Source organism: Polypterus senegalus, chromosome 1 (assembly GCF_016835505.1).
Source record: "Polypterus senegalus isolate Bchr_013 chromosome 1, ASM1683550v1, whole genome shotgun sequence".
Lineage (NCBI taxonomy): Eukaryota > Metazoa > Chordata > Cladistia > Polypteriformes > Polypteridae > Polypterus > Polypterus senegalus.
Window position 1 is genome coordinate 280,242,104 of NC_053154.1, and position 22,632 is coordinate 280,264,735.

Here is a 22,632-nt window from a genome sequence, read left to right on the forward strand (position 1 = left end):
TGAAGAGGTTATAAAAAGATGGCGGCTTTATAAGCTGAAAGGCGGAAGTGATGTCATTTGGCCAGAACTGGAAGTGACGTCAGTCTGGGCGGCAGAACCAGATGTTGAATCTGGCAGATTTTCTTGTATTTGGCCTGAAAAGGTAATAGCAGTAGGTTTAGTGCACCCCCCACCCCTTGGCCTGATGGGTAATTACCTCCACTTGGTCCACTCAGCTCCCTCCTAGTCAACGTGTGTGACAATATATAGAACATGTATGATTTTGTTGGAGTGAGTTGCAGACTTGTCAAACCTGCTGTGCATGTCGCATTATGCTACTGCCTCCAACTTGTTAAGATTATGTAAATGAAAGGTGCATGTGACTGTGTTCTATACTATGCTGTGATTTTTTTGAGCAGTTTCAGCATGTACTTTTAAGAAACTTAATGCCCTAAATGGTGCCTTAAGGCCACTCAATGTCACATTAGTTGACTTTTCCAGTAATTTTCAGTCGTGGTCTTTTGTGAAACTGGCCCTTCTTTAATGCCATCTTCATGGCATTTTTTTTTTTAGCTAAATCTCATTCACAGGTACAACTATGAAACAGGCACACTTTCTTTATTATGTCCATTTCACATCTGAGCACTTCTTGTATGTGTCAAGAGATGCTTACATAATGTGTTCCAGGGATGTGTGGGAAGTTATCTTGTCATTAAATTATACATGAACTTGAGCTTGTAAATAAAGGTATTTTTCACAGAAAGCTTAGTTCATTTGACAAAATGTGCAGCCAACTGTCCATAAATGTTTATCGAATTAGTACAATAATAATGTTATGAACTAAAATTGATTATGGCCAGTAGGTATGCAGCCTTTTTTAACATATTGTGTGTTTGGGCGGCAAGTAATTATTTTAGCTTTCTCACAGCTCCAGAGACCTTGGTTTTCATTACTGGCTTGTTTTTTTTAGTCTGTCCAAAACATATACAGTAATCCCTCCTCGATTGTGGGGGTTGCTTTCCAGACCCCCCGCGATAGGTGAAAATCCGCGAAGTAGAAACCATATGTTTGTATGGTTATTTTTATATATTTTAAGCCCTTATAAATTCTCCCACACTGTTTATAGATATTCCCCGCAAAGTTATACAGCATAATCCCTTTGTATTCTCTTAGATATTAGGTAATATTCATTGAAATTATATATATAAACACACTGTTTATATACAGTAAAACCTAAATATTATTTTAAAGATATCGAGTGCCTCCGATATCACATATGTTACAGCCATTACGTTAGACAGGCCACCAGCAATAAATACGTACAATGCAAGAAAAATAGTATACAGTAAATGTGTGTGCAGTGACACTAAACATACGTACATGTACTAAGTACTGTAAGTAGAAAATTAATTATGGTTACTCACCAACAATGACACAACGACTTGTCCGATAACGATGAGTTTAATTTTACTGCACAACAAAGGAGAGCGTTACAGCCCTTCTAAAGGAGCCACTTCAGGCGATTGTGTAGCACTGCTGTTGTTCTTCTTCTGGCAGTCTTCAATCCAAATCCCTAAAGCAGATTCCATCCAGACTACTGCCTTATTACATCCACTTACAACTTGTTTTGCACCCTGGTTAAAAGGACACTGCGGCCATAGATCTTATATTCCTTTCCTACTTTTTAAATAAAAAGAATCGTAGCCTTCAACAAATCCAAAACGTTTACCTTTTCGGCAATCGTTAACATCTTCTGTTGGCGCTTGGGCACGGCACCAGAAGCAGTAGCAGGAGCAGATCATTTTGGAGCCACAATGAAGGGCTTGACTATGCACAAAGATAAACACAAAAGAGCACAAATATTAACTCTTTACACAGCGAAACACGTTGATGCTGAATGAGCGAGACGAACTTCCTGGTTAACACTACATTCAGCACACAGGAACTTAACTGTGTTCTCTGATTGGTTAGCTTCTCAGTCAGGAGAACTTAACTGCATGCTCTGATTGGTTAGCTTCTCAGTCAGGAGAACTTAACTGCGTGCTCTGATTGGTTAGCTTCTCAGTCATCCACCAATAGCGTCCTTTGTATGAAATCAACTGGGCAAACTAACTGAGGAAGCATGTACAGGAAGTAAAAAGACACATTGTCTGCAGAACCCGCGAAGCAGCGAAAAATCCACGTTATATATTTAGTTATGCTTACATATAAAATTCGCGATAGAGTGAAGCCGCGAAAGTTATAAGATATATATAAGATATAGTGAGGGATTACTGTATATTATTCCAGTGTCTGTTTTCTAGATTTTCTCTAGCTACTTGTATAGCCAAATCCCAAAAATGTGACTGTATATTGGACGTTGTATATGAGTATGTGTGATGATGTTATACGTTTTGACCATTCCTTGTAAGGCTTTGCAGGCACATATGATTTAATGGTCCTCTAACCTGCAGGGAAAGGTCTGGGAGTTGGTGACAGAATTGGCATTCCATCCACCATAAAAAAAACCTCACACTGTTCCATAAAATCTGAACTAGTGTTATGCTGAGGTGTCACCCATTGCACGGCTGCACTCGGGTCCTAATCTCAGATCCTGAGTTGCTTTGTTATGTGGTGGGTGCAGGATTGTGCTGTATCAGCGCATACTCCTAACCTCCCACTCCTCTGTTCAAGCCTCTGATTTGAGCTTTTCAGAATGCAATGCATTTTTATGGCTTGTTTTGAAAGTTCCTAAGGCACTAATTGAACTTAACGAGGAAAACCAAAGATGCTTATAGTAGCTAATGATTTAACAGATTACTTTTACCACTGACAGTTTAATGTTAACTGATCAATGAGGAAGATTTACAAACAACATGTGTCTTCTATTTTACAATGTTCTATTAATATTTTATCATTTTTTTACTTTTTTACCCCCTTGTTCATCTTTAATCAATTTCATTGTTTTATTTACCTAAAAGAACTATAAATGATTTTCTGCAAAATGCCAGTTTCATTAACTCGACTTGTTCTAATTCAAAGGACAAGAAAGAGTTTCGCCTCTCTTCTCAGTTTGAGGAAGGGAAGGAGAAGTGTCCCTATGACCCTTCCATTGGATATACAGGACTCTTTGTTGGTAAGGCTGTGCTTACCTTTCTCTTCTCCACTTCTGTTCCTTTAAGTGTACTTAATGTGTTTTGTATAATGTTTTTCCTGATTTTTTAATCAAGAACAAATCTTTAAACAATATAAACAATGATATGCAGTACGGATAACTTCAGTTTATTTTATATATATATATATATATATATATATATATATATATATATATATATATATATATAGTAAGATTATAGTGCTGGGGAGAAGAAGACCACGAACACCTGGAGTGCTTCTGGGTGCACAGCTGGCACTTCTGCCAGCCGGCAGAAACTCTTTGGAAGGCACATGGAGCACGCATGGGTGGGTTTAAAAGGGTGCCGACTCCCTCCATTCGATGGCTGGAGTTGGGTGAAAGAGGAGTGGAGGTTGTCAGGAGAAGGAAAAGGCATTGGATAAGAGGCCTGGACTGAGGGTGTTTTGATACGAGAGTATTGAGTTGACTGTGCACTATAAATATTGTATGTATTGATTAAACGTGTGTTGGTCTGTGTCCTGGCCAGTCTCCACAATATATAAAGACTGTAGGAAGGCAGGCCCTTTTATTCTCACCCAAATGTGCTCCAGGTGCTCCCTGTGACTACACTTCCTGGTGTGGCGGAAGAGCACTCGGAAGCACTCCGGATGTCCGTGGAGGGCTCCTGCTCCATCTTCCCAGGTGGGATGGAAGTAAATCAGTCCCGGGCCCTCTGAGACTCAGGGTGCCCCCTGGCGGTGGACACGGGTCCCAGTAGGCATGAGCCTCCTTGTTCTTCTCCCGTGGTCCTCCTATGATCCAGGGCGGTTGCCCCATCGTGGCCCGGAGGACGTACATGCCACCTCCCGGTCCTTCCAGGCGTCCTGGCCGGGTTGCAGCCCGCCGACTTCGCCACAATATATATATATATATATATATATATATAAAATTTATATGTTATGGGGCCTTATAGTGGCCGGCACGGTGGCGCAGAGGTAGCGATGCTGCCTTGCAGTAAGGAGACCCGGGATTGCTTCCTGGATACTCCCTGCATGGAGTTTGCATGTTCTCCCCGTGTCTGCGTGGCTTTCCTCCAGGTACTCCGGTTTCCTCCCACAGTCCAAAGACATGCAGGTTAGATGCATTGGCGATTCTAAATTGTCCCTAGCTTGTGCTTGGTATATGTGTGCGTGCCCTGCAGTGGGCTGGCGGCCTGCCCGGGGTTTGTTTCCTGCCTTGCGCCCTGTGTGTACTGGGATTAGTTAGGATATAGCGGGTTGGATGATGGATGGGGCCTTATAGTCTTTTGAGTTTCTTTTTGGTGCCTTACAATATGTGGACAGATTTTGAGAAAATATTGCATTAAACATAGCTTAGCACTTAAAACATGTTATAGTTACTTCTCAGATTTAAATATACTGTATACATATTTTTAAAATTTACATTCCCAAAGATTGTTGTCCATTTGTTTAGCATAGCTCAGCTGAAACTAAGAATCACAGACATTAAAATGCAAGTTATTGAGAGAATGCAGCAATTTAAAATGTAAAGAATATAATATTTGTAACAGATACTTCAAAATATGCCCTTTGTAATCCTTGAAAAATAGACAAGAATGTTATTCCAAAGGATAATAACACATAATACTGTCATTCTTAAGTTATTATTAAGCAGTCAAAAAAGTTATTTAGTACACTTTACAAGTGTATCCTGACAATAGTCAGAACTATGATCCATGTATCCATTAATATGGATGTCCATGCAGCATTGTACCTACATTTCTTTCTCTGTCTTTGATAATCGCTCATTTTTATTAAGTATAACATTCTTTAATTAAATTAACCAATGATTTGGTCTGTAGTACCTTATATAAAGTGTTTTTTTTTATTTCTTTGCCAGATGGGGAAATGTATACTGCAACACAATATGATTTTCATAATGTTCCTGATATTAGAAGAAATTTTCCTTATCCTGTGCTGAAGACTGAGACGATTCCAACACGCTGGTTGTATGGTTAGCATTTTACAGTTATGCTCTTTGGAAATAACTTTAGTTTCACTTCAGTGTCATGACCTACATAGAAAAGTATTATGGTGGTTATTCAGTTAACCAAATTTTACATCTGTTTTTTCTACTGGTGTAGCCTTTGAGATGTATTTTAATTATGTGTCTGCTGGAGATTTCTTATTATAGAATAAAAATGTAAGAATTCTGTTAAGATCTGTTAGGAGATCTGTGAAGTAGTGAGTAAGGCTTTTAAACTTCAAACCCTGAATTTGTAGATTCATATCCCACTACTCCCACTACTCACTTGTCTATGCTCCAATTAAGAAATGTAAACAATTGTATCTGAAGTGTTTTAAGTTGCCTTGGAAAAAGGTTTCAGACATGTATTAATAATAATACCACTGTATTTCTGACTTCTTTGCTTGTTATTTACATTTGCACATTCTATTATTTGTTTCATGTAAATGAATATACAAACTTCATAAAGTTGACTTACCTTGCTTGTCAATTTCCATTTATCAACTCATTTCCTTGCCTCGTTTAGTCCATTGCAGAGTTGTTGTGGAGATGGAACATACCATGGACAGGATATCAATCCATCTCAGAGCATAGTCACAACATACTTTCATTCAGTTATACTAAGCTAATTTAGAGTCACTAATTAGACTTAACACAATTAACACATATTTATTGGAAATACAGTATGAGAGAAAAAACAAAGAATATCCACTCCTCACTTGGAATTAATATGATGTGTTTATACCAATGCCTTTCAAGGGTGATACTAATTTTTACTCATGCCATGTACCCAGAATATATATGCAGTGATCTGGCAAGTATGCTTGGAATATGGACAATCTAATTGGGAGTTTACAAGCTGCTGCCCTGAAAGTCACCAGCACAAATGCATTTTTGTTTTAATCTGATATTAGTTTAAGGCATTTTAACATAAAATTTGTTATGATTCAATCAATCCTAAGACTACCATACTTTTCTTAAACATTTTTCTTTATACTTTTTCAGAGGCAGATTTTGTGGGCTCTGCCTTGGTAAGAGAAAGTATCAACAGCTCTATTGGAGATGATGATAAAATTTACTTTTTTTTCACGGAGAAGAGTAATGAAGAAAATTCTTTCTTCAAACAACTTAAAGTGGCACGTGTAGCACGTATTTGTAAGGTAACATTTTACTTTTTTTAACTTATAAGTGACTGTTTTTTGTAAAAATATTAAATTAAGATACTAATGTACAAGTAAAAAATAACCAATCATATGGTTAAAAACATTTCATATAAATAAAACAGAGTTTTTCTAATTTAGCAAATTAGCAAACCACTTATTTCCATTTACAAAATTATTATTATAAAATTGGGTTCAGTAAAAAATCACAGTAGCTGATGAATTCCAGGTTTCTTACTTGGCATATTTCTTTATAGAAGGTGTTATATATGTAGTTTATGCACTAGCAGATATCTCTGCCACTGAGAAATTATTTGGCAGTGTTTAGACTGTAACAGATTGGTAGCCGGCTGTTTAGATTTTCTAGGGAAAACATGCTAAAAGATACTTCTGTGTAACATATGCCTCATTAGACATTCTATCTAAATAAAAGATATTATGCCCTTAAACCTACTAAACATTAATAATCAGATAAGAAAAATTATCCACATAATAAATGTACAAATATTTGATATCTCTAGCCCTTCAATACCTTTCCTCAGTATCCTTGGGCCTCATGTATATACAATGCGTATCACAAATTACAGCTCTTATATACCTTAGTTCATTGGCTACATCTCTTATAATATCCACTGTTGCATTTTGTGACTCTAGAACAGCATCCGTCAGCACACAGTCAGATAGTTGGCGAGTGATTTCCAAGGAAGAGGTGTGTGTGCGCAGCCAGCGTCTGAAAATGTCCTGGGCACAGCAGCACCATCACTGCATCAGGGTCAGTGTTTGTAATATTGTCTGAAACAGAATAAACAGATGGTGGGCTGCAACTCACCTTTTCACATCGACTTTGATATCTGACCACTTCTTTTTTATTTTGGGAACTGTGCGACTTTCTGAACTTGCACTTTCACGTGTCTCCGCCATGCTGTATCACTCCATAACTTTCTTTTCTTGCTTATATCACTGCTTAAGCCAACCAATAGTACATTCCTTGCCTTCACTTTGCATTTGCTGAAATGATTTTACCTTGGTCTTTTAACAAAACACTGAACAGACAGTGATATTTATATTGATTTACATATTGAAATATGCAAAATTCTGGAAGGAGTCAGGGTTGGGCTGTAGGTGCGTGCACTTGCCTTAAATTTCACATTCATTTGGATTTATACAGGGGAAGTGCCTGGAACTTAGTGTACGCACAGTTTTATGTATCTGGATTTTTTTGTGTGTACACACATTTCATTTTTTGTCCATACACCATGTTTTAGTGTGAATTCCATACATAGTGCTATACATGAGGCCCCTTGTGCGTCTGAACTTCTCTTGACCGGTACTCCGTCTGTTGAGAGTGTTCCTATAAACTCTGCTTCTTAGACTGTGTCATTTTGAGGCACCCTGCTTGCCATCTGTTCACTTTTATAGTTTCTGTCATTAAAAGCAACACTCAACTTGCCTCCTACACTTTTATTCACTATGTCTCAAACTCACTCGTCCTCTTTCAGTCACATCCCCAAATCCAAACTGACCAATCAGATAGTTGTGTGGGACTAGACACACACACAAACCTTAGCATTTTATTATATAGTAGATTACATTTCTGTGTAATAAAATATGCATGCAAATTGCAAACAAAATCATGTTTGACAGTGCTTGTCTGACTCGGAAGAAGTTGGGACAATATGGAAAGTACATTGATTAGTAAATAATAGTAAATGATCTTTGACTTGAAAACAATATAAAAGCCCTTTATTTGACATAACAACTAATTAATTTTATTGTTTGATATTTGTGACATATTCCAAAAAATGTTATAACAGAAAAGAATTTACCACTTTGTGACATTCCCTTGTCACAATATTTAATTAAAGTTTCTTTACTGATGACACCAAGTGTTTTAATGTAATTTTGTGTCACTCTTCTTGAAAACAAGTCTTAATATGTGAAACAATATAGTCTTAATATGTGAAACAATATAGTCTTCCGTGCCTCTATTGTTGAGGTGGCTGACTGGAGCTGTGGCCATAAGGTGGTCGGTGCCTGTCGTGGCGGCAATCCCCGAACCCGTTGGTGGACACCGGCAGTGAGGGATGCCGTCAAGCTGAAGAAGGAGTCCTACAGGACCCTTTTGTCCTATGGGACACTGGAAGCAGCTGATAGGTACCGGCAGGCCAAGCGGAATGCGGCTTCGGTGATTGCTGAGGCAAGAACTCGGGTGTGGGAGGAGTTTGGGGAGGCCATGGAGAACGACTTTCAGACGGCTTTGAGGAGATTCTGGTGCACCATCCTGCGTCTCAGGAGGGGGATGCAGGGCAGTGTCAGCGCTGCTGACCTTGACTCGGGACATTGTGGGTCGGTGGGGGGAGTACTTCGAAGACCTCCTCAATCCCACTAACATGCCTTCCAATGAGGAAGCAGAGCCTGGGGACCCGGAGATGGGCTCTCCCATCTCTGGGACTGAGGTCACCGAGGTGGTCAAAAAACTCCTTGGTGGCAGGGCCCCGGGGGTGGATGAGATACGCCCGGAGTTCCTCAAGGCTCTGGATGTTATAGGACTGTCCTGGTTGACACGCCTCTGCAGCATCGCATGGACATTGGGGACAGTGCCTCTGGGTTGGCAAACCGGGGTGGTGGTCCCCCTCTTTAAGAAGGGGGACCAGAGGGTGTGTTCCAACTACAGAGGGATCACACTCCTCAGCCTCCCTGAAAAAGTCTGTTTGGGGCTCCTGAAGAGGAAGATCCGTCAGACAGTCGAACCTTGGATTCAAGAGGAACAGTGTGGTTTTCGTCTTGGTCGCGGAACAGTGGACCAGCTCTACACCCTTAGCAGGGTCCTGGAGGGTGCATGGGAGTTTGTCCAACCAGTCTACATGTGTTTTGTGGACTTGGAAAAGGTGTTCGACCGTGTCCCTCGGGGGTGCTCTGTGAGTATGGGGTACTGGACCCCCTGATAAGGGCTGTTCGGTCCCTGTACAACCGGTGTCAGAGCTTTGTCCACATTGCCGAACCCGTTTCCAGTGAGAGTTGGACTCCATATGGCTGCCCTTTGTCAACGATTCTGTTTTTAACTTTTATGGACAGAATTTCTAGGCGCAGCCAAGGCATTGAGGTGGTCCGGTTTGGTGGACTCAGGATTGGGTCACTGCTTTTTGCAGATGATGTCCTGTTTGCTTCATCAGGCAATGATCTTCAACTCTCTCTGGATCGGTTCGCAGCTGAGTGTGAAGCGGCTGGGATGGGAATCAGCACCTCCAAATCCGAGACCATGGTCCTCAGTCAGAAAAGGGTGGAGTGCCCTCTCAGGGTTGGGAGCGAGATCCTGCCTCAAGTGGAGGAGTTCAAGTATCTCGGGGTCTTGTTCACGAGTGAGGGAAGAATGGAGCGTGAGATTGACAGGCAGATCGGTGCGGCGTCCACAGTGATGCGGGCTCTGCATCGGTCTGTCATGGTGAAAAAGAAGCTGAGCCGTAAGGTAAAGCTCTCAATTTACCAGTCGATCTACATTACTACCCTCACCTATGGTCATGAGCTATGGGTAGTGACTGAAAGAACGAGATCACGAATACAAACGGCTGAAATGAGTTTCCTCCGCAGGGTGTCTGGGCTTTCCCTTAAAGATAGGGTAAGAAGCTCAGTCATATGGGAGGGGTGCAGAGTAGAGCCGCTGCTCCTCCGCATCAAGAGGAGTCAGATGAGGTGGCTCGGGCATCTAATCAGGATGCCTCCTGGATGCCTCCCTGGTGAGGTGTTCCGGGCACGTCTAACCGGGAGGAGGCCCTGGGGAAGACCCAGGACACGCTGGAGGCACTGTGTCTCCTGACTGGCCTGGGAACTCCTCGGGATTCCCCCAGAAGAGCTAGAAGAAGTGGCCGGGGAAAGGGAAGTCTGGGCATCATTGCTGAAGCTGCTGCCCCCGCAACGCGATCTCGGATAAGCGGAAGAGGATGGATGGATGGATATATTCTTTGTTTTTAGATTTTGCATTTCAAAATGTGCAACGCATTCTCAGTTAAGAAGACCTCTTCCTTTGCAGTAATGCCTTTGTAATGCATGCAGAATGTGGTTTTGCATTGTCTTACTGAAGTATGCACAGGCGTCCATTGAAGACATGTCATTTTGAAGGCAGCATATGTTGCTCCAAAATTTGTTTGAACTTTTCAGCATTAACTGTGACTTCACAGAAGTTCAAGTTACCCTTGTTCATGGCACTGAGACAACCACATACCATAACAGTCTGGATGGTCCTTTTCTTCTTTGGTCTGCTGGGTACAATGTGCATTTATTCTTGAAAAATTGATTAATCTGACCTATCTCAGAAAAGCTGATGGCACTTCTGGACACTGTTTACATACAGCTTCCTTTTTGCAAGGCACAGTTGTAACCAGCATTTGTCGATATAACTGTGTATTATGTTACTTGATAAAGGTTTGCCCAAGTAATTCTGAGCCCATTTGATTATATCACTTATTGATGAATGACCGTTCTTGATGCAGTGTTGTTTGCAGGGTTGGTTATCACGGCAATCAGTTTAGGGCTGTACCCTTGGCCTTTTCACAGATACCTTGTATCTTTTAATATTACTATGCACTGTTGAGGGTGAAATACCCAAATCCCCTTCAATCTGTCTTTGATAAACTTTGTTTTTAAACTTTTGAATGATTTTCTCATGCATTTGTGGGAAATTGGCTATCCTCAACCCATCTTTGTTCCTAAAGGACTAGGCCTTTCCTGGATGCAGATTTTATACCAAAGCAGGATTACAATCTCCTGTTGAACATTATTATTTTCTTTATTAACTCATTATTGGCCCTGAATCACCCCAACTTTTTTGGAGTGGTAAGAATGGATATGTATTTACTAAAAAACGATGACAAGACAAAACATGTAATATTTTGTCTTCATATTGTTTGTAATTGATTTCAAGTCAAAGTGAATTTTGAAATCACTGCTTTCCATTTTTCTGCATTTTGCTTAACGTTCCAACTTTCTCTGAGTTGGAGTTGTATAACAGAAAAAGGAATCACATTTACTAATTTTACGTAGAGACTCAAATGTACAGTAGATGTTACTGCAATAAAGACATCATTTTGTTATGCTCTTGCCTAATTTTTACCAATTTTCATGGTTTCCATCTTTTGATAGAGGTTGGATTCCATCAGTAAATCTTCAACCTTAAAATGTCTGTTACTATTGATGACTATTTTAATAAATACAATTTTTAACACGTGACAGTTGAACAGCAATTTGTCACAGGAGTTACTGTTTCTGCTTTACTGCTCAAAGAATCTTGTTTTAAAGTGAGATTTACATTTTCAGTAAGGCAAGCATAGATAAACCACCAAGCAGTATATTTAAAAGCACAATCTTGGAAGCCTTAAAATCTTAACTTAGTAAAAATTTGAAAATATTAAATTATAGCTTCTTTATAAAATAGTTTTTATATCTACTTTTGTCAAAGATTTCCAAAATAGTTCAAAATGATACTGCTAGAAAGACCCAAGCATTTAATGTGACTCTTGTACAAAAAATTGACAAGTGTCTTCATTTTAAAAGGTTTAGTGAAATTCGAAGCAGATCACTGTGACAGGTTCACAGAAGGATACAAATACAGACTTTACTGATTACATAATGAGTAAATAGATAGATAGATAGATAGATAGATAGATAGATAGATAGATAGATAGATAGATAGATAGATAGATAGATACTTTATTAATCCCAAGGGGAAATTCACATAATCCAGCAGCAGTATACTGATACAAAAAAAAACAATATTAAATTAAATAGAAATAAAAATGCATGTAAAAGCAGACAATAACTTTGAGGAATGTTAGCATTTACTCCCCCGGGTGGAATTGAAGAGTCGCATAGTGTGGGGGAGAAACGATCTCCTCAGTCTGTCAGTGGAGCAAGACAGTGACAAAAGTCTGTCCCTGAAGCTGCTCCTCTGCCTGGAGATGACACTGTTTCAGTGGATGCAGTGGATTCTTTATGATTGACAGGAGTTTGCTTAATGCCCGTCGCTCTGCCACAGATGTTGAACTGTCCAACTTTACTCCTACAATAGAGCCTGCCTTCTTAACAAGTTTGTCCAGGCGTGAGGCGTCTTTCATCTTTATGCTGCCTCCCCAGCACACCACCGCATAGAAGAGGGCACTCGCCACAACCGTCTGGTAGAACATCTGCAGCATCTTATTGCAGATGTTGAAGGACGCCAACCTTCTAAGAAAGTATATACATATAAAGACACATACTTGTTTAAACAGGCAGGAGATCAAAGTGAATTGACACTGATTAATATAAAAGGAGCCCAGCAATGTCTATCTATTCATCAATTTTTGAACTATGGCCAGTTGATAATAGTGGAGAGAAAAAAAAATAAAAAAAGAAACACTAGTCACCTATGGGAGGGGGAACATGAACACTGTGATATAATTTACAGTGAAAATTACAGCAGTCATTAGGATCCAGTACACTCAATAAAAGATGCATATCAGTAATGGGGTAAGCTCTGGTTCCCTTTGGTGTTCAAATACATAAATATTATCAGAAAATAGATGGGTCTCATAGGTCTTTAAGAAATTGAAAACAAATTGCATTATATTGCATTGGAAGTATGAACTATAGCCAATATTTTTGTTAGGCCTTTTCATGGACTCTAAAAGTACAGAAGATTAAATATCATTGATGCCAAAGTGATTGTAAAGTACTGTAATAATGGTCAAAAGTAAATAACTTATAAAGGTACATTACAGATTTATAATATAATTTTATTTTTCATGTTTCATGGTTATTGAATATTTCAGACAAGCATAATAATAAGCTGTCATAATTCTAAAAACTGTAATTACCCATTTTATTTTGCTTTCAAATTCTCATGTTATAATCAGAAGACTAGACACTGTGTCTGGAATATTTTAATGATTTAAAGATGTACGAATAGCCACTATACAGTACATAAAAGGTTATACATATATGCAAAAAAGCAAAAAAAAATTTGAAGTATTAAAGACATTTTTCCCCAGCCTTATCAGTGGCATTGTGAATATCTACAGCATTTATACTAACATATAATCACATTGCTTAATTTGCCTTGAGAGGGTTTAAAAGGACACTATAAACTAGTAGCACTTCTGAGCAGGGAGCTAATTTGGAGGAAGGGAGTCTAGTCCATGGAATTATGAGAAAAGGTTGTGGTACCGGAAGGAGAGGGTAGTGGGTAGTAAGCTGTTTAAATATTATGGTAAGTTATAATGGTAGGTATTATGCAAATAGAGGAAAAATAAAAGGTAAAATAAGTAATTAAATCTGCGCATGTGTGAGGTGATATGCTGTGTGAAGTGTAGCAGATGGTTTATTGTGTGCATTTATTACAAATGTACAAGAGTCTCTAATGAGATTTAAATAATTCAGTTATCCCAATTAATATATTAATTTATTTTGAACTGAAACATACCCATAAAAGCATAACACAGTGTAAAACGTTGTTTACTATTGTTAACCACACAATCTGTTTCAAACCTATTAGCATTATGGTATACATTGTAATATGTATCTAGTAAATAAAAGTTTCTTATTTTACTGGATTTTTGGTATGTGTTCCAAAATTTCATCCTTATATGTGAAATTTATCAGCTGAATATCTTCATCAGCATGTCAGCAGTTATGCAGAGTATTAAAATTTATATGAATTTATTTTGAAAGTCAAATACTGAAGTGATAATTATGCCAACCAGAAAGTGTTATTCTGTTATTTCATGAAATAATATTTCCTCCAAGTGAATATTTGTACATAAATTTAATTTTATTTAATTTTAATCATTGACATTTCTCCTGGAAACAATTCAGTTGGCTGATTTTATAGGCCTCTTACTTTACTTTAGGCACACAGAATATTATACAGAGTTACTATTATAATCCACATTCCTTATTTTTCAAAATATAGCCATCAGTGTACAGTGTTTTATCAGGTATCTCTAAGTAGTTCAGCTTCCAATAGAGTGTTACATATATTGAATTATACAATTATTCATATTATAACTAGTAATACTGAACTAATATATAGTTTTCAGTTTTACTTATATGATACATATAATATATCTGAACAACAACTAAATCTTCTAGAATAAGATGTTTGTGTAAGAGTTGTGAAGGATGGCCGGCCATATATTCCGGACCACACCTCCAAGCCGCCAGATGGAGCCCTCCCAGCGGCATAGAGGTTCCCCGAATTCCAGCAGGGTCTCATGGACTTTGTAGTTTCTATAAACAGCCCTGCTGGATACCATGGGAGCCACCAGGAGCCTCTCTAGGGAGACTTGGGGAGTGCTATGTGCCCTATAACCCGGAAGTACGTCTTGGACATGTGATCAATAGGAATGACGTGCTTCCGGGGTGAAGGAAAAGACTTTGTGGCTGACCCGGAAGTGATAGGGAACCTCATGGACTGTATGGCAGATTCACTTCCGGGTCAGAAGGTATAAAAGGACTGTGGGAGCTCCCAGACGACGAGCTGAGCTGGGTGAAGGAGGGCAACGCGTCTGGGAGTCAGAAGATTGGTGATTAATTATTGTGTATTGAGTATAGTGGAGTGGTGGTGCTTGGTGCACTTTATTATTATAATAAAAAATAATTATTGACTTTTTACCTGGTGTTTGGTGTGGTACCTGAGGGTTCAAGGAAGCGATAGCGCCCCCTACTGCTACAGAATAAAAAGATTTTATATTGTGAAAGTAACAGCTGGAAACACAACGATGGTTTGGGGCAGCCACCTGTATAGTTTCCCTGGCTGCAAAAGGCTTTAAAGTAGCGTACAGTGTGTACAGGTTAGAGTCCAAAACAGAACTGTTTAAGTATGGAGGATGAGGGGTTTTTATAGGTGTTCACAGGAAGTGATGTCCTCGGGGCAGGGACAGGAAGGATTTCTCATGTTTGGTCTGCGGAGAGAAAAGAGAGAGATTTAGTGCACCCCACTGCCCCCTGGCCTGGTGTGGAATTGTTGTTTCCTGGTCTCCTTGGTTGTACTCCCAAGCGCATGTGTGTGACAATATATTCAAAACTTTGCAGTAAAGTACTGTTGACTTCAGTCATTTTAGGCAGCAGTCATTTTAGGCAGAATTTGTTTCTCTTTCATATTCTGGTCCATCCACTTTTTACATTTTGGTAGAACATCAGAGTCTTCAAAGAAAGTAGAAATTATATATTCAAAGTGATTTTTCTGTGGTTAGTGTGATAATTCTTAAAAGACTGGAAAATGTATTTAAAAAATGAAGTGATCAAGGTATCTTTGATAATTCTATGACATTTATTTTATCTCATATTACCAGTTAATTAATATTAGCAATTGTACAAAACAAGATTAAAAGCCACTGTGTTGTAAAGTTGTGTTGGCAGACAGCAGACATTAATTAAGTCAGGAAGAATCCTGTTCCACTTACATACTGGTATTTATGAGAAAACAACAAAACATCTGCTTGACTGAAAGCAATGCTTAACTTATCATTAACTCTTACTTTCTAAAAGCTTTTGAAGTAGGGCCCTTTGAGGGTTTCCAAACTACATGAGGCAGGGCTGCACAAAACAGCACCTTGGGATCTTCATGTTTCAGATGAACAATTTTTTGTAAATTTTAGGTAAGTAGGAATTAGCAAACTGTTTTCTGCTGACTAGCCTATTTTACCAAATGTACTATGCTTTAATATAGTAGGTGAACACTATGTGTTTGGCGCGTATAGAAGTGTTATTAGTTAGTAGTTTTTGTCATGCTTTTTATAAAAGATTACATCCACCCATTTGCTGAAATTGCTTAATTTAATTTTAGAAGACAACTTGCACACTCTACATGGAGAGTACCACAAATACTAATAAAGCAATATTGCACTACCTTTTTCGTAGCATTGCATTGTTTCCACTGAAGCGCCAGTTTCCTCCCACAGTCCAAAGACATGTAGGTTTGGTGAATTAACTGTCAGTAAACTTTGGTATAATGCAACTTTAAATATTAACAAACATGTGTAAAGTTCAAGTTGGAAATGAGCATACTTGTGTTATCAAAGACAGCTAATAATTATTCTGTAAGCTGTAGCATTATAAGAATTGTCCATGATAAGAGCAGATGTTCACTTGTGTTTAGTAATGCTATCACCTTTATCCAAACCTGCTTACAAATCCCAGTTACAGTTGTTTCTCTATTGAAGCACTGGGTAGGTTAATTACTGTAACTGCTAAGTGTTACACAGTTAGTCAGTGATGGAGTTTTAATCTTATTTACAGATTACTTGCTTAGATGTGACTACACTACCTTCTTTTTTCACTGACATCATTGTAATATAGAATATTCCAGTGCTCTAAATCCACAACAGAGTACAAGAGAATGCCCACATGAAGTTATTTCTTCACAAACATAGTATATATGCATTTTCTGTTTGAAAGTGTGTCCCAAAGTGAAAACATTTTCTTTTTTTTAACATTTTATTGAATTTATTAAAATCAAACAACATTCCATACAAGCAAGTCAAATTTTACAAAACTAGGTTCAGATCAAGTCAATCCCCACCCATGAGAAAGAGAGCTAGGCCAACCTAGTGAAACTTTAATAGTAGAAAAGATAAGTAAGTAAATAAATAGAATAAAAAGGGTAAGAGAATCTACTTCCTCAATTTAAATGCTTATTCTAAAATATTATTAATATTATTATTAATCCTGCCAAGTTTTAAAAATGTTTTACACAGATCCTCTACGTGAGTATTTAATTTTTTCCATTTTCAAGTAGTATATAACATCGGTTACCCAATGACTGAAAAGAGGTGAGTTAGTATTCTTCTAGTTGAGCAAGATATTGTGGTCCCTGGCCGGGACGCCCAGGAGGACGAGAGGAGGGCTTGTGCCTCCTCCAGACCGCGAGGGGGCATCCGTCCTGGTTCTGTTGGGAGCCACGGGTCGAGGGCATGGAAGTCCTACCCTGTAGGGGCCCGTGGTCACCGCCAGACGGCGCCCCGATGCCGGTTTATCCTGTACAGTCCTCGGTTGGGGCTGGAGCCCGGCCGGGATGCCTTGGAGGACCAGAGGAGGGCGAGTGCCTCCTCCAGACCGAGTGGGGGCGTCCGTTCTGGTTAGGCAGGGGGCCTCGGGTACAGGGCATGGAAGCCCAGCCCTGTAGGGACCCGTGGCCACCGCCAGGCGGCGCCCCAGTGCCTAATTATCCTGGGAGCCCGGCACTTCCGCCACACCAGGAAGTGCCGGGGGGAAGACTTTATGTGGCGCCCGGAGAGCTGCCAGGAAGACAGCCGACACTTCCGCCACGCTGGGGTGTGGCTAAGGAGCAGATGCCGGAAACACCTGGGGCTCATCCGGGGGCATTATATAAGGGGCTGCCTCCCTCCGGTGATTGGTGGAAGTCGGGAGGAATCGGACTGAGCGAGAGGAAGGACTGGAGGCGGCCAAGAAGGCACAAGAGACTGTGGGCCTGGACTTTGGGGAAATCGGTGCGAGAAGGCACTGGGGGTGCACGTGAGCACAAACTTGTAAATAGTGTATATAAATAAATGGTGTGTGGTAAAAATATGATGTCCGTCTGTCTGTGCCGGGGCCAGCGTTCACAATATGTATACACGCCAATAGTGAAGTAAAGGCAATTACAGTTTGTTTGTCCTTCTCCACTTTTAGCCCATCTGGAGGTACACCAAACACAGCTGTTAGCGGATTAGGAGAGATTGTGAGACCCAGGCTGTCTGAAAGGCATTTAAAGATTTTGGTCCAAAATGATGTTAATTTGGTGAATGTCCAAAACATATGACCCAATGAGGCTGGAACTTGATTGCAACATTCACAGGTTGGATCTTGCCCCGGAAAAATTTTGGACAATTTTAAATGAGACATATGTGCTCGATAGATGATTTTAAGCTGTACAGTGATCCCTCGCTATATCGCGCTTCGACTTTCGCGGCTTCACTCCTTCACGGATTTTAAATGTAAGCATATCTAAATATATATCATGGATTTTTCGCTGGTTCGCGGATTTCTGCGGACAATGTGGGTCTTTTAATTTATGATACATGCTTCCTCAGTTTGTTTGCCCAGTTGATTTCATACAAGGGATGCTATTGGCAGATGGCTTAGAAGCTACCCAATCAGAGCATGTATTATGTATTAAAAAAACTCCTCAATGATATACAATATGCTTCCCGCTCGGTGCTTGATTGTTTGCTTGTCTCTGTCTCTCTCACTCTCTCTGCGCCTGACGGAGGGGGTGTGAGCAGAGGGGCTGTTCGCACAGAGGCTGTTTGCCTAGAGGATACGGACGCTCCTGTAAAAAATACTGAATGACTACCTTCACATTGCTCTCTTCTTTGCGGCCGCTTTATCGCGGTGCACATACTTAAAAGCCCAACAGCACGTATTTATTTTTTGATTGTTTGCTTTTCTCTTTCTCTCTCTCTCTCTCTCTCTCTCTCTCTCTCTGACATTCTCTGCTCCTGACACGCATTCCTTTGAAGAGGAAGATATGTTTGCATTCTTTTAATTGTGAGAAAGAACTGTCATCTCTGTCTTGTCATGGAACACAATTTAAACTTTTGACTAAAGGGTGTTATTTCATGTCTAGAGGGCTCTAATAATGTTAACAGTGTGGGAGAGATTATAAGGGCTTAAAATATATAAAAATAACCATACAAACGTATGGTTTCTACTTCGCGGATTTTCACCTATCGTGGGGGGTTCTGGAACACAACCCCCACGATCGAGGATGGATTACTGTATAATTGTATGCTTTGCACATATGGAGCTCGAATAAATTCTGTGCATTGCTGCCTTTCATTCCTATTCCAAAATGTTGAGTGAGAGATCCTTTTCGCAATGTGCTCTAGGATCTTTGAAAGGGAGGGACTTTAAAATGTTTTTATATGTTAGAGAAATGCTGTCTGAGTCCTCAAGACTGATCAATATTTTTTCCGGAGTAGAAGTAGGTTGGAGGTGAGGAAAGTTGGTCAGGTTTTGTTTAACAAAGTTTCTAATTTAGAGGTAGTGAACGAAATGTGTTGCTGGAATGTTAAATTTGGAGTGTAATTGTTCATAGGATGCAAAGATGTTGTCTATGTACAGATTTCTAAGTGATTTAATCCCAAATGATTTCCAGACATTAAAAGCTGTGTATGTTTGAGAGGGTGGATAAAGGTGGTTATCGTGCAAAGGTGCCACAGATAAAAGCTTCTTTACCTTGAAGTACTTCCTACATTGGTTCAGTGAATGATACAAAATTGGTTTATTAGTATATTGGTGATATTTACTGGGGTACAAAGCAGGTAATATAAAGAAGTGCTGCAGGATTTTATTTCTGTTGCGGACCAGGCCTGTGTATGTTCATCCATTTGTTTCAGTGCCCAGGTTTTTATAGCTTGTATAATGGCCGCCTAGTAATAGAATTGAAAGTTAGGTAGAGCCATGCCATCTTCTGTCTTAGATCTTTTTAGGGTTGCCCTTTGGATGCGTGAATGTTTTAAATTCCAAATTAATGAGGTTATGATTGACTCTAACTTCTTAAAAAATATTTGTTGATGTATATTGGAATGCTTTGAAATAGAAAAAGAAGCTTAGGAAGGATATTCATCTTGACAATGTTAATTCTTCCAGCTAAAGTGAGATAAAGGGTGAACCATCTATGCAGTCTTGCTTAGTTTTTTACAAGCAAACAGTATACCTTTGTTGATAAAGAGCTTTATGTTTACTGGTGATGTTTATCCCTAGGTATTTAAACTGATCTGCGATGACAAAAAGGAAGGTGTTCAATCTAATATTGTGATATTGAGAGTTCACTGGAAAGAGCACACTTTTATTCAAACTAATTCTGAGACCAGAAATCTTTTGAAATTCTGTTAGTGCTGCATATACAGTATATAGTACCATATCATCTGCATATAGTGACATTTTCTGTTCAAGTCCTTCTCTGATAATCCCCTTTATCTCCTAAGCATTTCGACATTGAATTGCCAGTGGCTCTATGGTGATTTCAAAAAGCAGTGGTGACAGGGGGCATCCTTGTCTAGTACCACGTTTTATTTTGAAGTAGTCCGAAATAATATTGTTCATACAAACTGAAGCTTCTGGATTTGTATACAGCAGTTTAATCCATTTACATATGTTTGGGCCAAATCCAAATTTTTCCAATATGGTGAAAAGGTAGTTCGATTCAACCTTATTAAATGCTTTTTCTGCGTCCAACGATAATAAAATCTCTGGGATATTAGACTTTGTGGGTGATTATATTACATTAAACAGGCGACAAAGATTGGAAGCAAGTGTCTGCCTTTAATAAATCCAGTTTGGTCTTGTGATATTATTGAAGGAAGAACTTTCTGAATCCTATTGGTAAGGTCTTTGGAGAGTTTCTTAACATCGTTATTCAGAAGTGAGATTGGTCTGTATGATGCATATTGTAATAAGTCCTTAGTTTGCTTAGGAAACACAGTAAATAATGGTGAAAAGTTTGGGGTATAATTGTATTGTCTCTAGCTTTTGTAAATGTTGCTAATAAAAGGGGAGCTAACTTAATTGAGAATTTTTTATAAAATTCAGCAGGGTAACCATCAGGGCCTGCTGCTTTCCCGCTCTGAAGTGAGTTAATAGCATCTATTAATTCTGATAGTGCCATAGGTTTGTCCAATTCTTCTGCACTGAGAGTATCTAGTTGTGGTAATTGTAATGCATCCAAAAACGTGTTAGGCTGTGTCTTGTCTTTTTTAATCTGAGTAGAATATAAGGCCTTATAGTAGTCTCTGAATATGTGCATTGTATTTTTGTGGTCAATGATTTTGTCTTGGTAATCACTGCTTGTGCATTTGTTGAGCTAAGATCTTGTTAGCTTTCTCTCTATGTTCATAGTAATGATGTTGTGATTTAAAAATGAGTTGTTCTGTTTCTTTTGTTGTCAAGAGGTTGAGTTCTGAATGCAAAGTCTATCTTTTCCTATGAAGTGCCTCATTCGGACAACTGGCATGTTCATGATCTATTCTGGCAACTTCACTGATTAGCTCTGATACCTTATTGGTTTCCGATTTATTTTTGTGGGACAGATATGAAATAATCTGTCCTCTTGAGAAAGCCTCCAGAGTTTCCCAGAGAATTCCTGCAGAGATCTCTGAGGATGTATTTGTCTCTAAAAAATAATTTGCTTGGATATAAACTCCATACAGTTCTCATCTGCTAATAATAGTGGGTTAAGGTGCCATCTGTTAGAGGAATATATGGGCATAGTGATTTAAGCTCCATGATCAAAGGGTCGTGGTCGGACATAACAATGACATCATACTTACAAGATTTAATTGTGGGCAAGAAATTGTTATCTATAAAGAAATAATCAATTCTTGAGTAACAGTGATGTACAGGTGAGCAGAAGGAATATGCTCTTGAATTTGGGTTTAGGAATCTCCAGGGGTCTGATAAGTTATGATCAGTTACACACTGTGTGATTGTTTTTGCAGTGTTAGATGTTATTACCCTTGCAGCAGGAGACATATCAAGGTCTGGATTTAAAACACAATTAAAGTCACCAGCCATTATAATTTTATGAGTGTTCACATTGGAAGTAGATACAAATATGTTTTGGAAGAAATCCCTGTCATCCAGATTGGGTGCGTAGATATTTATCTAAATTACTTTACAGTTTGTGAAGCCACCAGAGCATGTACAGCCACCCTAACCTGGACACACACAGGCAGAACACATGTTCAAACTCAACATCTGGTTTATTCACAGTTTGAAACAAAATCAGTGCACAAATCACCAATACCGCAACATACCAATACACAGTCCCTTCTTGCCGCCAGTCCATCTGCCTCCACTCTTCCTCAGTCTTTACTTCTTCCTCCCAACTCTGGCCATTTAATGGAGTGAGGTTCCTCCTATTCAAGTCCCAGGAGTGTTCCGGGTGGCTCATCAGTATTACCTGGAATCACTCCCAGGTGTGCTGGAGGTCCTCTATAGGGCTCTGCAGCTCCCCCTGGTGGCTCCCACGGAACCCAACAGGGCTTCACGAAACTCCAGCTCGCGACATGCCCTGCGGGAATCTGTGGTGCCACAGCTGCCCAGGAGGGCTGCCCTCTAGTGTCCCAGGGGAGGTATTGCCTCACCAATGCCCTCTTCCCTGGTCCTTCCACTCTATTGGCCTCCCAGCCAGGTAGTGGCCATGGCCACCCATCACAAGTTAAATAAATTACCCATGACAATCACATATCGCCCTTCAGGATCAGATACCACATCTGATACTACAAATGAGATTGTTCTACGTATAAGAATTCTTACACCTCTAGTTTTCTTTGTAAAGCTGAAATGGAATATTTGGACGGTCCAGTCTCTGTGCAGCCAGACCTGATCCTTGCTTACTAAATG

At 39.5% G+C, this 22,632-nt stretch overlaps 1 protein-coding gene across 3 annotated transcripts in view; it reads left to right on the forward strand.

The window, feature by feature from the left end:
- LOC120542764 (semaphorin-4G-like) overlaps positions 1-22,632 on the forward strand; it is a 137,387-nt gene that overhangs the window by 77,091 nt on the left and 37,664 nt on the right. For all 3 annotated transcript variants that reach the window (XR_005636230.1, XR_005636231.1, XM_039775422.1), the window contains 3 exons: positions 3,001-3,094; positions 4,973-5,086; positions 6,104-6,258. Coding sequence is in view for 1 of the 3 variants with exons in the window: in XM_039775422.1 (XP_039631356.1) it covers positions 3,001-3,094; positions 4,973-5,086; positions 6,104-6,258 (363 nt within the window). In the remaining 2 variants the exon portion in view is untranslated. The remainder of the gene's footprint in view (positions 1-3,000; positions 3,095-4,972; positions 5,087-6,103; positions 6,259-22,632) is intronic.